This window comes from Eucyclogobius newberryi, unplaced genomic scaffold (assembly GCF_026437365.1).
Source record: "Eucyclogobius newberryi isolate DKJ021-1_F unplaced genomic scaffold, fEucNew1.0.hap1 SCAF_21, whole genome shotgun sequence".
Taxonomy (NCBI): domain Eukaryota; kingdom Metazoa; phylum Chordata; class Actinopteri; order Gobiiformes; family Gobiidae; genus Eucyclogobius; species Eucyclogobius newberryi.
The window spans coordinates 10124163-10141061 of NW_027315846.1; the positions used below are offsets into that span (position 1 = coordinate 10124163).

The 16899-nt window shown below is 41.6% G+C and overlaps 1 protein-coding gene across 2 annotated transcripts in view; it reads left to right on the forward strand.

The window, feature by feature from the left end:
- The window catches only part of LOC140370091 (dynactin subunit 1-like), a 45093-nt gene that overhangs the window by 18800 nt on the left and 9394 nt on the right, over nucleotides 1-16899 (forward strand). For both annotated transcript variants that reach the window (XM_072457043.1, XM_072457042.1), the window contains exons 5-16: nucleotides 4548-4568; nucleotides 6010-6186; nucleotides 8003-8026; nucleotides 8975-9172; nucleotides 10117-10321; nucleotides 11436-11514; nucleotides 11778-11937; nucleotides 13470-13574; nucleotides 13784-13975; nucleotides 14563-14679; nucleotides 15684-15836; nucleotides 16702-16862. In XM_072457043.1, the coding sequence (XP_072313144.1) occupies nucleotides 4548-4568; nucleotides 6010-6186; nucleotides 8003-8026; nucleotides 8975-9172; nucleotides 10117-10321; nucleotides 11436-11514; nucleotides 11778-11937; nucleotides 13470-13574; nucleotides 13784-13975; nucleotides 14563-14679; nucleotides 15684-15836; nucleotides 16702-16862 (1592 nt within the window). The remainder of the gene's footprint in view (nucleotides 1-4547; nucleotides 4569-6009; nucleotides 6187-8002; nucleotides 8027-8974; nucleotides 9173-10116; nucleotides 10322-11435; nucleotides 11515-11777; nucleotides 11938-13469; nucleotides 13575-13783; nucleotides 13976-14562; nucleotides 14680-15683; nucleotides 15837-16701; nucleotides 16863-16899) is intronic.

Here is a 16899-nt window from a genome sequence, read left to right on the forward strand (position 1 = left end):
CCCTCTCTCTCCCTCCACTCTCCCTCTCTCTCTCTCCCTCCACTCTCCCTCTCTCTCTCCCTCCACTCTCCCTCTCTCTCTCCCTCCACTCTCCCTCTCTCTCTCTCCCTCCACTCTCCCTCTCTCTCTCTCCCTCCACTCTCCCTCTCTCTCCCTCCACTCTCCCTCTCTCTCTCTCCCTCCACTCTCTCTCTCCCTCCACTCTCCCTCTCTCTCTCCCTCCACTCTCCCTCTCTCTCTCCCTCCACTCTCCCTCTCTCTCTCCCTCCACTCTCCCTCTCTCCCTCTCTCTCTCTCCCTCCACTCTCCCTCTCTCTCTCCCTCCACTCTCCCTCTCTCTCCCTCCACTCTCTCTCTCTCTCTCTCTCCCTCCACCCTCCCTCTCTCTCTCCCTCCACTCTCCCTCTCTCTCCCTCTCTCTCTCCCTCCACTCTCCCTCTCTCTCCCTCCACTCTCCCTCTCTCTCTCCCTCCACTCTCCCTCTCTCTCTCTCCCTCCACTCTCCCTCTCTCTCTCTCCCTCTCTCTCTCCCTCCACTCTCCCTCTCTCTCTCTCCCTCCACTCTCCCTCTCTCTCTCCCTCCACTCTCCCTCTCTCTCTCTCCCTCCACTCTCTCTCTCTCTCCCTCCACTCTCCCTCCACTCTCCCTCTCACTCTCCCAACTCTCCCTCTCTCTCTCCCTCCACTCTCCCTCTCTCTCTCCCTCCACTCTCCCTCTCTCTCTCTCCCTCCCCTCTCCCTCTCTCTCTCTCCCTCCACTCTCCCTCTCTCTCTCCCTCCACTCTCCCTCTCTCTCTCTCCCTCCACTCTCCCTCTCTCTCTCCCTCCACTCTCCCTCCCTCTCTCTCCCTCCACTCTCCCTCTCTCTCTCCCTCCACTCTCCCTCTCTCTCTCTCCCTCCACTCTCTCTCTCTCTCCCTCCACTCTCCCTCTCTCTCTCCCTCCACTCTCCCTCTCACTCTCCCAACTCTCCCTCTCTCTCTCCCTCCACTCTCCCTCTCTCTCCCTCCACTCTCCCTCTCTCTCTCTCCCTCCACTCTCCCTCTCTCTCTCCCTCCACTCTCCCTCTCTCTCTCCCTCCACTCTCCCTCTCTCTCTCTCCCTCCACTCTCCCTCTCTCTCTCTCCCTCCACTCTCCCTCTCTCTCCCTCCACTCTCCCTCTCTCTCTCTCCCTCCACTCTCTCTCTCCCTCCACTCTCCCTCTCTCTCTCCCTCCACTCTCCCTCTCTCTCTCCCTCTCTCTCTCCCACCTCTCCCTCTCTCTCTCCCTCCACTCTCCCTCTCTCTCTCTCCCTCCACTCTCCCTCTCTCTCTCTCCCTCCACTCTCCCTCTCTCTCTCCCTCCACTCTCCCTCTCTCTCTCCCTCCACTCTCCCTCTCTCTCTCCCTCCACTCTCCCTCTCTCCCTCTCTCTCTCTCCCTCCACTCTCCCTCTCTCTCTCCCTCCACTCTCCCTCTCTCTCCCTCCACTCTCTCTCTCTCTCTCTCTCCCTCCACTCTCCCTCTCTCTCTCCCTCCACTCTCCCTCTCTCTCTCCCTCCACTCTCCCTCTCTCTCTCTCCCTCCACTCTCCCTCTCTCTCTCCCTCCACTCTCCCTCTCTCTCTCTCCCTCCACTCTCCCTCTCTCTCTCTCCCTCTCTCTCTCCCTCCACTCTCCCTCTCTCTCTCCCCCTCCACTCTCCCTCTCTCTCTCCCTCCACTCTCCCTCTCTCTCTCTCCCTCCACTCTCCCTCTCTCTCTCTCCCTCTCTCTCTCCCTCCACTCTCCCTCTCACTCTCCCAACTCTCCCTCTCTCTCTCCCTCCACTCTCCCTCTCTCTCTCCCTCCACTCTCCCTCTCTCTCTCTCCCTCCCTCCCCTCTCCCTCTCTCCCTCCACTCTCCCTCTCTCTCTCCCTCCACTCTCCCTCTCTCTCTCTCCCTCCACTCTCCCTCTCTCTCTCCCTCCACTCTCCCTCCCTCTCTCTCCCTCCACTCTCCCTCTCTCTCTCTCCCTCCACTCTCCCTCTCTCTCTCCCTCCACTCTCCCTCTCTCTCTCCCTCCACTCTCCCTCTCTCTCTCCCTCCACTCTCCCTCTCTCTCTCCCTCCACTCTCCCTCTCTCTCTCCCTCTCTCTCTCTCCCTCCACTCTCCCTCTCTCTCTCCCTCCACTCTCCCTCTCTCTCTCTCCCTCCACTCTCTCTCTCTCTCTCTCTCCCTCCACTCTCCCTCTCTCTCTCCCTCCACTCTCCCTCTCTCTCTCCCACCTCTCCCTCTCTCTCTCCCTCCACTCTCCCTCTCTCTCTCCCTCCACTCTCCCTCTCTCTCTCCCTCCACTCTCCCTCTCTCTCTCCCACCTCTCCCTCTCTCTCTCCCTCCACTCTCCCTCTCTCTCTCCCTCCACTCTCCCTCTCTCTCTCCCTCCACTCTCCCTCTCTCTCTCCCACCTCTCCCTCTCTCTCTCCCTCCACTCTCCCTCTCTCTCTCCCTCCACTCTCTCTCTCCGTGTCGGCTGCCTCCGTCCATGGGAGGAGGTCGCTCAGTGATGTAATGCAACCGCCGTAGGGCATCGCAGCGTCGGCACACGGCAAGACCAACGATTATTATGTGACGGTCGGACATTACAGAGGGCTGTCTCGCTCGCGGGCGACGGAGAGCGCAAAAGGAGGAGGATATATTCCATTTGCGGGATTATCGAAACGCCTGTGGATCTCTGCTCGGGTCCTATCTTTTCGTTTGAGTGTAAAATCTTCTTGTGTGTCCTTTTCTCCTCTTTGCAAATATGATGAGACAGACAGCTGCACCCAGGAAGGTACAACATTATACCTCTGATTATGTGCATTTGTTGTTGTCCATTTGTTTTGGATGGCAGAGGTCATTGCCATTTCATGTGTCGTTTTTGCTGGTTTCGATGGCATTTGCCTGTTGAACTTGCATTTTTGTCACGCCTCTTATTTTTTAACTCAAAAGTTGTTGTTATATTTTGCGGTCGGCTGCTTTTTGTGGAACCAAAAGGCGTCCGTTTTCTGGTTCGCAGCATGCTTAAGCTTCATCCTTTCCGCAAGTTATTTTTATTCAACCTCGAAAGTTGCTTTTCTATTTTGCCATTGCAATCATGAACGTGCTGAACACTGATTCTATTCCTTTATCTTTGCCTCACTGTTGTTATTCTTATGTTAAAAGTGTTTGCTTTGGCGACCTGACTCCAGTACAGCCTGTTCTATTCACACCGCATCACAATATAACGACTTAAAGGCTCGGTTAGTTAAACTTTTCGCTAAAAACAAGCTGATTTCTGCTCAGAATGATCTAATAATCTAATGTACTGACCGGTGTCTGTTTGAACTGGAGCTGTGTTAGAGATAGCGAGATGCTCAGCGGCGGTGACACTTTTGGCATTTGCGTTACATGTAGCAGAAAGGACAGGGGGAAAGTCTGGACGCACGGGTTTAATAACGTCTGACATGATCACAGCCTGGAGTTCTGTTAGCAAAACTGAACTGAATACATTATTTCATACCGTCGTCGTTGCAGTTTTGGATACAAATGAATGCCACCGGCTTTTAAATGTGCTGATCTCTAAAAAACGATCGATCAAAAACGTATTTTATAGTTCAGAGGTTGTTAGCATGTCTATATCACTTTATACCCAACTGGAATATACAAAGTTATTAATAGTTTACTAATATTACTTGACAAATTATGGATTCAAATGTCTAGAATTGAGCAATTTAGTTTGGACTTTTACGTTGGCTTTTCATAATAACATAATTCTGAAATGTCATAAATATAAACTATATTTAAACAGTTATTTTGAATCTGCTACTCACACAAAAACCCTGAAGCTTGATAATTCCAGGAAACCCTTTTCTAAATGTGCAATATCTTTGAAAAACATGACAATAAAAATAAATAGATTAATAGCAAAATGAAACACTTGCTGTTAGTATTTATGAGTCACTGAAGTTACTGATTCCAACCTCTACTGCTCAAATCGTATCTTTTTACCACAAAAATATGATGTTTTTGCCACGCGATAAATATGGAGCCCACAAAAATGTAGTTTTATCCATCATTTGTTGAAAGATATAGTAATTGTTGTGACAGACCTAGTTTTATGACTGTGAATATCTATCAAAGCTTATCCCTAATACAATTTCTGTGCCCATAAGAACTTAAATATTGTTGTCAAGTCAGATTTATTAACGTTTTAATACATTTTAAATGCTGTTTCACCTGTTTGTTGGTAGGTTTAATGTTACACGCCAATAATGTTAGTCAATAAGCGCAGCCCACACAATGCAGTCCTTCAGTCCTCAGTGACAGCTCCACAGTCTTCAATTGTTATTCACGGGTGTGTCACACTCACAAAGCGAGGCCTATCAGACTTAAATATGTACTAAAAGAAATACTACAATTATGACGACCTCATTCAGCTTTTATGCTTTCCTTGACTGTGATTTTATTTAAACTTTCTCTAATCTCACCTGTCTGTTTCTTTTCCTTCTGTCGTTCTCTGCCGACTTCTCGACTTCTGACCTTTCCTTCTGCTGCTCTTCCTGCTCAGACCGCGACCCGGAAGCCAAAGGTGAGCGTCCCTAAAAACCATCCGGGCCAGTCCAAACCGCTTCACTTTTTCATGCGTTTCTGCTGGCGTATAGTTACTCTCAAACAATTAGACACTGGTGAAATGTGAGCGGCCTTGACTAGAGACGTCACAATATCAAATGTAATGTTTTGGTTATTGTGAGAAGAAACATCACAATATAATATTCAGTATTCACAATTAGGGCCAAAGTGAAAGTGTAATCCTAAATTCCTAAATCACATACATTTACATGTGCTCTTATATAGTTTGAATTGAAATTACTTTCACTTCTAAAATTCTAACATTATTACGATCATTCTTTTTTAATTCTGAATAATCCTGATTATTGTGTCACCGAATATCCTGTCTGTTGACTTGGATATGTTTTTGATGTTTTTAGCTAACGGTAATAGTACATCTATTTGATTATAATATTTTTGGATCTGTGGCTCGATTGTAAATAAATTACTGTATATTGATTTATAATGATAAAAACAAATGAATGAATGGATAGTTATTTATACATCTTTACCCTGCAAACCCAACAGTACCCTGCCGAATACAAACAGTTACACAGAATAGCTTGCTAAAATATCAATAAATAAAACATGAAATAAGTTAACAATCTTATAAACACACATATAAACATGCAATATAGAAGTATCGAAGTGCTCGAGATTATTTGATTTAATTTAATTTAATTGAAATAGACTCTGTGTTATGTTGCACAGACAGGGAGCAAAGTTAAAACAAATTCTGTTTCTGTTGCCATGGTGCGACTGTAATATAAAGATGTCCTGAGATCTTTATTGATTTTACTGTAACTACTTCCTCCTAGAAAGGAAATGTCTACCTATAACTTGGAAACAAATAATTGCCATTGTGAATCGTGCAGGTGTCGTGCCACAGGTTAAAAGTTTCAGTGTTAATTTGATAACATTTGTATAAATAGGGCAACAATTAATCGACTAATGGTGACTATTTGAACTAAACAGACTCAGATGTGAAAATACTGTTTCATAACAAAGACAGTGCCATTCTTAAATGAAAATATCAAAAATCAATCAATCAATCAATCAATCCAGATTTATTTGTAAAGCACAATTCATACAAAACGTAACTCGGGAGTACCAAAGTACAAAAAATGTATAACAAAAATAGTCACATTAAAATACAGATAACATTTCATATGCATTGCTTAAAAAGAGAAGTTTAATAAATATAAAGCCATCAGTCACCATGTTGAACCTTTATTTGATTCAGCTCAATAGAAATAATCGTTTGACTTGTTGACTACTAAAATAACCATTAATTGGAGCCGTAGTATAGTATGTTTTTTTGATAGCCACTCTTTATTATTAATAGATCACTTTACATGTACCACACCAACTGTATGACTGTACATGACTTGTCGTTCACCACCTGTGTCTCTCTCTCGCAGCAGCCCAGTCGTCCCGCCGGCTCCATGGGTAAAGGCGCCGCGTCGGGTTCGGCCTCCGCGTCCGCCGGCGAGCTGAGCAGCAGCGAGGCCAGCACTCCGGCCCAGACGCCCCTGGCTGCTCCGGTCATCCCCACCCTCCACTCGCCCGGGAACCCCCCGGCCCCCGCCCCGAGCAAGGTCAGTACCACAGAAGCATGCGAGACACAGATGACGTTATAGATGAGGACACGAACACGGCTGAGATTAAAGGTTACGGGGCTGTCCTTAACTGTCCTGAACTTTTGGGGTTGATTTGAAATTTATTGCAATTTATTCCTATTATCTTTAAATTATTCCTATGTAAGTAATGTGTCAATCTTTCTATTAGGGCAGCAACTAACGGTTATTTTAGTATTCGATCTTTTTTTTCTATTAGTCGACTTGTCAAACAATGATTTTTTGTTGAACATTGAGATTTTTAAGATGTTTTTTTAACCAAATGAAGGTTGAAATATGGTGACTGGCGGCTTCAAGATGGAAAATACGTACAGTGTATTATTGATACAAAATATGAAATTGTTTATACTTTTTCGACATTTTGATTCAATAATGCCCCTATCTTTCTTATAAAATGACTTAAATCCAGCTTAAGTTTTTTTTATTGTCGACTTGTCAGGATTGATTGATTGATTAATTGTTGTAGTCCTACTTTTCTATAGCGTTATGCAGCTAAACCTCAAAATACTGAGGGTTAGTCCACTATTCAAAGATGTGGCACTAAATACACATTCACACAGTTTTCAAAGGGCAAAGTGTCTACAAACTCAACTATCCACAGAACCAGAGAAAACATTATTTATAGGCAGTCTTGTTACAATCCACTGTCATTCTACTACAAGTTCTGGGCCATAAATCTTGGAATATGAATTAAATATGTGAAATAATAATTTAGCTTATACTGATGGAGATGAATGGAGCCAGATGATTCACTGTGACGATCCCAAAATGGAAGAAGGATAAAGATGGCTCGTGTGAATAAATAAAATGTGATTTGTCGTCTCACACCTCATCTGTGAACAGCGCTGGAAATGTGCGATGCTGTCAAGAGGAACTAAAGCAGTTAAAGTGGCTCGAGGCGTAGCCCACAAAAGAGTGAGAGGCTCGGCTAAAAAAAGGACAGGGTTTGAGTCGACATACTGGAGGTGAGGGGTAAACATACTGTAGGTCTCTCTTGAGAATGAGAAAGGTAAATAAATAATAAACACCATAAAAGCCTAAAAAAATAATAGAAATTGACTTGGACACACTTTATTGATCAGCCAGTGAAATTAGTTGGACACAGTAGCTCACGCATTACAATATACTGTAATATACAGGTTTTTTTCCAGAATGACAAGTTAAAAGTTTCCTTTTTAGTTTACTTTGCAGAGTTTGTCAGTTAGTCTTCTTCTTCTTCTTCTTCTTCTTCTTCTTCTTCTTCTTCTTCTTCTTCTTCTTCTTCTTCTTCTTCTTCTTCTTCTTCTTCTTCTTCTTCTTCTTCGTCTTCTTCTTCTTCTTCTTCTTCTTCTTCTTCTTCTTCTTCTTCTTCTTCTTCCTCTTCCTCTTCCTCTTCCTCTTCCTCTTCCTCTTCCTCTTCTTCTTCTTCTTCTTCTTCTTCTTTGGTGTTTTATGGCGGTTGGTATCCAAGTGTTACATTACCACCACTTACTGTAGTTGTATGTCTTATACTTTATTATTTAGACTTTATTCTTTAGACTTCTTTAGTCTTATTTAGACTATTCTTGTTGTGTTGCTTTTAATGGCGGTTGGCAGCCAACTGAAAGGTGCATTTACCTCCACCCACTGTAGTTGTGCGTATTATAAGTATGTGTTTTAAGCGGGCGTGATGTCATCATACATGTTTGTGTCATTCAGTGATCAGGGCAACTGCAAGTGGCTTCATTTGTTAAACATTTTTTGTTTTTTTTGTTTCTTAATGACATTGGCTGCCGTCTGGTTTATGTTTCCCCATCAGGAGGAGGTCGTCATGGAAACGCAGGTGCAGTTCTTGATAGAGGAGTGTTGAAAAATGTCCCTCGTCCTCACACTAACACTTTGGGGTGTGTGGCGTTGTGTTGTGCTTTAATTGGTTTGAGAGTGCTTTGTGTTCAAACGCATGAGTAATGAAGGAGGGAGTGGGCTGAATTTAATGGAAATTATTTGCTAATTGAAATGCAAAAACAAAACGAAAACGCATTTTTATCGAGTTGAAGTAGATTGGTCTCGCAGTTTAACACACAATGGGCTTGTTTGGTATGGATTTTCTGTGTGCGGTGTTAAAAAAGTGTGTTTCTCAAGCATTTATTCAGGTATTCTGGACCATGACGTGAATAATAGTAATCGAGTATTGTTACTTCAAGATAATACTTCTTACAATTGCTGTTACATTATATTTTGCCTTTATTATATACAATGATTATTTATGTATTTTGACTTAGATTTTAAGTAGGGGTGTAACAAAAAACATAATATTCGTGATATCGTATTTATTCATCAATTTATTTATTCTAAACCTTATTTTGGGCTAAAGTGGCTAATGTATACCGAACGAACTCCATAGACCATGATCCTTTGCTCTATTTCAGTGCAAACAACATGAAGAAATAGATGTTATGCACTTTTATATCCTAATTCTTTACAGTATGACAGCTAGATCAGGAATTTTAATAGATAAAGTTTGAATTCTACAATTGTGCTCTATTTCTCCGCAATTAATATTGTGATAATATCGTATTGTTACATCTCTATTAATAAGTTATGACAAATGTTAGCGTGACATTTCTGTACTCAACACAGAGCCTAGCGTGTTATAAAGAAAATGACTAGGTCACAGTGCAATACAACATATTTTCACTTGAGTAATATTATTTTGAAGTAACAGTTCTCTGGTGATATGTTTGAAAATGGTCTAATACTGTAACAGCCTTCAATGATGTGTACATTTTAGGAGGAGGAGGCGTTGCGTGTTCAGGTGAAGGACCTGGAGGAGAAACTCGAGACTCTAAAGATGAAGCGCACAGAGGACAAGGCCAAACTGAAGGAGCTGGAAAAACACAAGATCCAACTGGAGCAGCTGCAGGAGTGGAAGACCAAGATGCAGGAGCAGCAGGCCGAGCTGCAGAAGCAACTCAAGGAGGCCAAGAAAGTCAGTGAACATGTTACGATCCGCTTTACACCAGGGGCCGGAGAAGGACTGGGAGATATATTATTTCTGAAAATGTATCATATCGCAATTATGCAAAATTAGAATATCAAGTATATAGTCTATAATTAAAACGGTTAGAATTCACCTATAAAGACAAAGAAACGTCCAGTGTAATCTCCCAAACGAGGGTATAAAGTGATATTTCTGCCCTTTTGTGGTTCATTTTATGGTCCATTCTAGTTTGTGCTGGACTTGAACCACAGACATTTACAGGCACATTTTGTAACATTCTCCAAGGACATTTTATTTATTTATGTTTGTATTTATTTGATATTGACTTATGCAATTACGTGGGAGGAACCAGATGCATTGTTTCAAGTGTTACAGCAAAAATGCTCGTTTTCGATGCCTGTGCATACAAAGCTTTTAGAAATCAATGCAAATTAAGACCACAAGTTCACACAATTACAAATATTTAAACAGAAATCCTCTAGGAAACTGTTTATCGCTAAATTAAATGCTATTAATTCCCAAATCTCAAACTAACTCCTAAGTGTAAACTGTTAAAAATAAGTATGCGCAAGATGATGCTACAAATGCTACAACACAAACCTTTCTCTTTCTGAGGTGGTCCATTTTTTTTAAACCCTTATTCTGTAAAACAATGTGTCGACTCAAGTGGTGGACCAATAAATCGACTACACGACCAGCTATAACTTATTCATAAAATTAAAATGATAAAATAATATCCATTGCATTTTTAAACCGTCAGCAATTTTAATAATTATTGCTCTGTTATTGGTCATGATAGTTGTGAGACAAATCTTCAATATTGTCCCATGCTTACGTCAAAGAAAATATCCTTCTGCTCACCTTTTAGCACATTATTTAGATATTGTTATATTGTTATTTATATTGTTGTGTTCAATGTCCCTCGTTTGCAGGAGGCGAAGGAAGCGCAGGAGGCGAAGGAGCACTACATGGAGGAGATGTCTGACACGGCGGATGCGATCGAGATGGCGACTCTGGACAAAGAGATGGCGGAGGAGCGGGCGGAGTCACTGCAGATGGAGGCGGACTCGCTCAAAGAGAGAGTGGAGGAGCTCACCATGGACCTGGAGATTCTCAAACACGAGATAGAGGAGAAGGGTAAGAAGGGCACTGCAGGAACGGAGCACGAGCAAAGGTTTCTCATCCCTGTGGAGGTGTAAACAATCAAAGTTATGTTAGCAAATGATGTGAGCAAATGTTTAAAATCTCCTACTGCTACTTTCTTTTAATGTATTGAATGATTTTATTGCAACATGGTTCTTCTTTCCTTCTCTTGGCTTTATTTGACAGGGCAGTTGCATGAAATGGGGAGGGAGAGGATATAGACATTCAGCAAATAGTCAATGGCAGGAATTTACCGGGGTGATAGCAACCACACATGTGCAACGCTTAACTCAGGCATGTCCAAACTAGGGCCCGGGGGCCAAATGCGGCCCTCAGACCAATTTTTGTTGGCCCTCCGGCTTCATGCTATGTCGGCCCAAACAACAAAAAGTAATACTTTTTACTGTGAAATTGGGAAAAATTCAGGCATATTGACGTTATACCAACCTAAGATTGTTCTAGGTCTAATTAAAGGTGTGGAGGCTCATCGCAATGCAAAATTTTGAATGATTCACTTTGTCATTTAACAAATTCGACATTGTCAAGTTGTTTTTGGCCCTCTGCCCCATTTAAGTTTCAAAAAGCGGCCCTTGGTGAAAAAAATTTGCACACCCCTGGCTTAACTGCTGCACCACCGCCAAGCATCATTGTTTGTTTTTCTAACTTTCTGTTGGTTAGGCCGTGGTTATGTTATTACTTGGTTTACGGATCCGCTGCACTTAGATTATTGATTTATAAATAAAATAAATTATTATATATTTTTTTTTTTATAAAGTACCGCAGACAACGCAAAATAGCATTAAATGAAATATAAAAAGCGGTATTTAGTCAAAAGATAAGAGCGCATGAAGCGTGACGGAGCAGCTCCGCCCCTGCTCGGTCCCGGCAAGAGCGCGCGTTTCCTCCGCCTTTATATCGCAAATACACATTTTAAACCCGTTTACCACATTTTCTCCAGCGCGTTTTGCCGTGACAAAGGCTGTACACCTAGAAGTGTGAGTGTAAAACACGCTAAATCTACTGTTACACGCTCCTGTTTTTTTTTCATTACATTTAATCTAATTTATAAATATAGGTTCTTCTATAACTAAGAATTGATTTGTTTCAGGTTCCGACGGCGCTGCCTCGAGTTATCACGTCAAACAGCTGGAGGAGCAGAACGGCAGACTCAAGGAGGCTCTGGTCAGGTGGGTCTCAATAAACCAAAAAGTGTTAAGTAAAAAAGTTTGTGGCTGATTTAGATACTATTTTTACTCATACTACACACATTTCAACAATGATAACTTATTCTGTATATAAGCCTTCTAGTGGGACCCTGTTTGTATGTTCTCCCTGTGTCTGTGGTGGGTTTCCATTGTCTGTTTCGCTCACATGTTCTCTTGTCCATCTCGCACTTCTCTTCGTATCAAATAGACTTTTCAGGATTTAAAAATACCCGTTTGCCTTTTAGGATGCGTGACTTGTCGACGTCAGAGAAACAGGAACACGTGAAGTTGCAGAAACAGATGGAGAAGAAGAATGTGGAGTTGGACGCTCACCGAGGGCAGAAGGAGAAGCTGCAGGAGGAAGTGGCAGTGGCGGACAAGACCATCGACGAGCTAAAGGAGCAGGTCTGTGCTGCACAAAGAGGCCTCCAGGGCGCATTACCTTTGGCACTCTGGTTTTATTATGTTGAAGTGACATAAACAACGTTATAATGGACAAATAAACAAATCATCATATCAGAAAAATCTGAATCAGAAATGGTTTATTGTCAAGATAATAAGATAAGAGATAAGATTGTTGCCACACAGATTAGACAAAGAAGTGGAAGAATAAAAACAGATAACTTACTCAAAAATAATATGTAAATCTGGTATAAATATAAGTAGAGGAAAAACAATTAAAATAAAAATAATAGAATAATGATACTCTTATTTACTGTAAGTGGCTGATATATGGACAGAAAATATTGCACCAGGGACGACTGACATTATGTCACAGTATTGCACATGATTATAATAGTATTGCACATTAATTATAAAAGCTGAATGACACATGTTCAGGGCAAACGGTGTTAAGTCTGACAGCAGCAGGAAGGAAAGACCTGCTAAACCTCCTTCACACAGCGAAACAGTGAAAAGAACCAGGCATAATACACAGGCAATGGGAAGAAGGACTGACATTTAAATAGAAATAAATCCATTGATAAATACATAAATAAATCCATTGATAAATACATAAATAAATACATTATTTTTAAGTAATTAAATAATTGAGTTGGCCAATTTTACCAAACCTCAACATCAAATAAATAGTAATCTTGTGTACGTATATATGTATTTACAATTATGTGTTCAAATAATATAGCTATGTGTCTACAATCAGCATTGCTAGTGTAAATACAGTGTCTGTAATAGTTTTGCAATGTAAAATGTTCAACTAGGATCAAAGTAGTTAAAGTTTCAGCTCCAGTGGCCATACAATTATAGATAAACACAAACCGCTGCTATATTAATAGGATTTTGACTTATTTTTAGTGGTAAATATATAAATATGCCCTGGCTTGAGATGTGAGACTGAATCTTTTGCTGTGTTTGGTTGCTACGTACCGTTTGAATGAGCGTTCCCCCACAGTCACAAGATGGAGCCTGCGTTTGCCATGACAGCGATTGCTTTGACCTCTCTAGAGTTCCTCCACACTCAGACTGCACTGTCTAACGGCGCTGTCGAGGTGGAGCCACTGCAGAGACATAAATCACTGTGTGAGCCACGCCAATCAATACACATTTTAGGTCTGAGCAAGTTTTAGAGGCCAACTGAAACAAGTTTTACAGCTTTTCCGACTCATAAAGTGCAATATAAGACGTTTGTTTTGTCTCGATTAGGATGTTACCGTCTTTCCCAGAGGACGGAAAGTAAAGGTCGCCTCAAAAACATCCTGCAGTAATACTGTATAATCCCCATCCACAGCCACACGTTGATAACAAAAACAACATACATTACTAAACTTGTCATATTCAATGTTGGCTTTACAAGTCCCTCAAAACATTTTACCCTTTAAATGTTTGTTATTTAGTCAGATTTCCTCACGCTCAAATCATATTCCAGCTCAGATTTGCAGCCTTTTCGTGAACCGTCATTGTTTTTTGCTGTTTTCCAGGTGGATGCGTCTTTGGGAGCCGAGGAAATGGTGGAGACTTTGACCGAGCGGAACCTGGATTTGGAGGAGAAAGTGCGAGAGCTCAGAGAGACAGTAACGGATTTGGTGAGTTCGAAAACACCATTTTGATGCATGGTCGACTCGTTATTGTTGTCATTTCTGCTCAGCCTTTACAAGCTCGAGCCATCGCAGAGAGTTTACATTCCCTATGAAAAGATTTTGGCTCTGGACCTATTTAATCAATGAGTGACAGATCTTATTACTGCTTGTTTTGTTTCAGTTGTCCCCTAAAAGTGATTGGTTTTCTTTTCCAGGAGGCCATAAACGAGATGAACGACGAGCTGCAGGAGAACGCCAGGGAGACGGAGCTGGAGTTGAGGGAGATGTTGGACCTCGGAGCGGCACGAGTTCGAGAGGCCGAGAAAAAAGTCGAGGCGGCGCAGGAGACGGTGGCCGACTATCAGCAAACCATTCAGAAATACAGAGAGCTCACGGCGCAACTGCAGGTACAGTTACAGCGGTTTGACTTTAAGGTGCAAAAACAAACTGCGAAAAACAAAACTGGTAGGCTCAGATTGGTTGTTTATTTACCCAAAGCTTTTCCGAGCATCCTATAAGCGCTTTCAGACTTTCAGAGGCCAGAGCACAGCACACTTCCTGCTTCTCTGTGGTTACATTAGCACACAGCAGTCTCATTTTACCCCTAGAGCTGCTTTTACAATACATCTGTTCTGTGACAAAACACATTTTTTTAGATTACATGACAAAAAAATGTGTACAGCCCCATTAAGTACACAAGACATTAGAACAAATGTGTTTAGTTTCTTTTAGTTGTTTTTATGTTTTAATTGGATCACTCGACAAAAAAACAATACATAGCAATTTTGAACTAAATTGGTCAGATCTAGTGTAACACCCCATGGTAATATAAAGAAGGCACAATTATTATTATTATTATGTTAGTATTGAGTTACTACAGCTTCTACAATTTGTGAGTAAATTGTGTACAAATGACTTAGCGACTGGTTCTTATTGATTCATATTATTATTGTTCATGCTTGTTGATATTATTTGGATGCGTTTCTTCTTTCAGGAGGTGAATCGAGAGCTGACCAGTCAACAGGAGGCGTCGGCGGAGCAGCAGCAGCAGCCTCCAGCCGAGATGTTCGATTTCAAGATTAAATTTGCTGAGACAAAAGCCTACGCCAAGGTCAGAAACTAAACCCTTTATATGAAATATGAACAACGAGTAATCCTGCAGAGATTTCCCCAGAGGCCTGTCTTTTCTCACACATAACACCAAGTTATTTGACCTTCAGTTCTTATTTCTTGGGGATTATAAATAGACAAAAATAGGCCTTGTGTGAACCTGGCACAGCAAGAAGATACAAACATCACAAAAATCAAGTGTTTATTTTTAGTTTATGTGTTGTTTTAATGCTGGAATAGAAGATTGTTAGAAGTTCAGAGTTAGACATAAGGAGATAAGAGTTGGTTTTAGGAGTCTTCAAGTGTCATGGTTTGGTCTCCAGTTTGGACATTGTGGTCTGGATTTATGGCTGGTTTGGTCTGATTACTTCTGCTTTTTCTTAAGAATATCTTCCTTTTTTGCTCCTCCTGCTCCATGGACCCCGGCACACTGTCCGTGGTCTCAGTTCTCCAGTTCCGTCATCATGGTCTGGATCTGTGTCGGCTCAAATAAATCTGGTCCAGCCCTCTCTTGACTCTTCTCCCGGTTGCTGTGATTTCATCTTTATTTTTTGAGAGCCACCAGGGGCTCAGAGCTCTTCTTCTTCTCCCAATCTCCTGTGGTCTCCCCCAGAGACTTCCTGATTTCTGCTTAATTTCTCCTGCAGTTTGAGGATTTTTGGACATCCCTTTCCTTCTTGTTCAAAGCAGGTTGTTTTCGATGCTCCACGTTCTTTTTGGTCATTGATATTTCAGCCTCTAGCTTTATAATCCTCTTGGTTTTCTGGTCCAGTTCCTCGTGTAGACCATAAATTTGAGCCTTTGCCATCTGCAGATATCCCGTTCTTTCTCTCAAAGTTTCTCTTGGATTAACCTTCTCCGGTGCGGCTTTCTCCTCTTTTTCCATCTCAAGTGTTGCACCCTTCCTCCTTCAGGCCTCTACTCCTTCCTTTCCCCTCTCACATTTCATATTTTTCTATTATATGTAAAATAAATAGCTGTATTGTTCTGCTTTTGCTTGTCCAGGCCATTGAGATGGAGCTGAGGCAGATGGAGGTGTCTCAGGCAAACAGACACGTTTCTTTACTGACCTCGTTCATGCCCGAGTCGTTCCTGCGTCACGGAGGAGACCACGACTGTATCCTGGTGCTGCTGCTCATCCCCAGGCTCATCTGTAAGGTAAGCCGCGGATACTTTACAGTCATTTGTGCTTTAGGGGAATTATTGACTTGGCATGAATGTAACAAAAAAACAGAATGGGCTGATTTTGTTGTAAAAATCCTACTGTAGCTCATTCAATATAGACATTTTCTTATTTTTTATTTTATTTTTGAATCGTTAACACATAAGATAAAGAACACAGAACACAATACAAAGGGAGAATAAGTATCAACAATTAACACAAGACATAAATGAAATTAAGGCACATTATGTCCAGCGTAAAAGTCCCATTTGGTCCAAAGTCTGTCAAATACATTTAAAATTCCTGTCCCTTCCCTCCAAAACAAAAATCTCACGTAAAAACAAAACTCATAAGTTAAAATATGTAACTTAATTTGAAACATTTTGAGTAATTGATGAAAAAACTCTAATGGAGCTAGTTATGTTACACTTATTCTATTGGAAAATAATTTGTCAAGTTTAAATTTACGTAATTCAAAATAAAATTCAAGCTATTTTAACTTTTGTTGAAGTTTGTTCCAGCTAAACAGGCCATAGTCTTACATACAAATAAATGATTGTGTTTTATTTGAATTATTTTGAGTATAAACGTAATAATAATTGTTTGGTAGGTTTGGTAACATTCTTTCGGATAAATCAAATGTCTTACTCTGTCTTCTTATGGATTTTCTACTGAATTTATTATCAATATGGTGCTACTTGTCGTTTTTTCACTCTGGTCATGTTTCTGTCTTCTATGTGCCAATTACAATGAGCAAACTTTGTAAATATGTGTAGATGTCTTTTATTTCTAGCTTAGTTTGGAAATCTTTCTATATACGCTATCTGAAATTCACATTGCTTTTAAAAATATCCTTTTCAGGCAGAGTTGGTCAGCAAACAGGCTCGGGAGAAGTTTGACCTGAACGAAAACTGCGCCGACCGGACTGGCCTGAAGGGGGCAGCAGGGGAGCAACTGAGCTTTGCTGGAGGCCTTGTCTACTCTCTCTGTCTCCTCCAAGCAACACTGCACAAATATGAACAGTACGTCACAGTTCAAAACCACAAATAAATGATACAA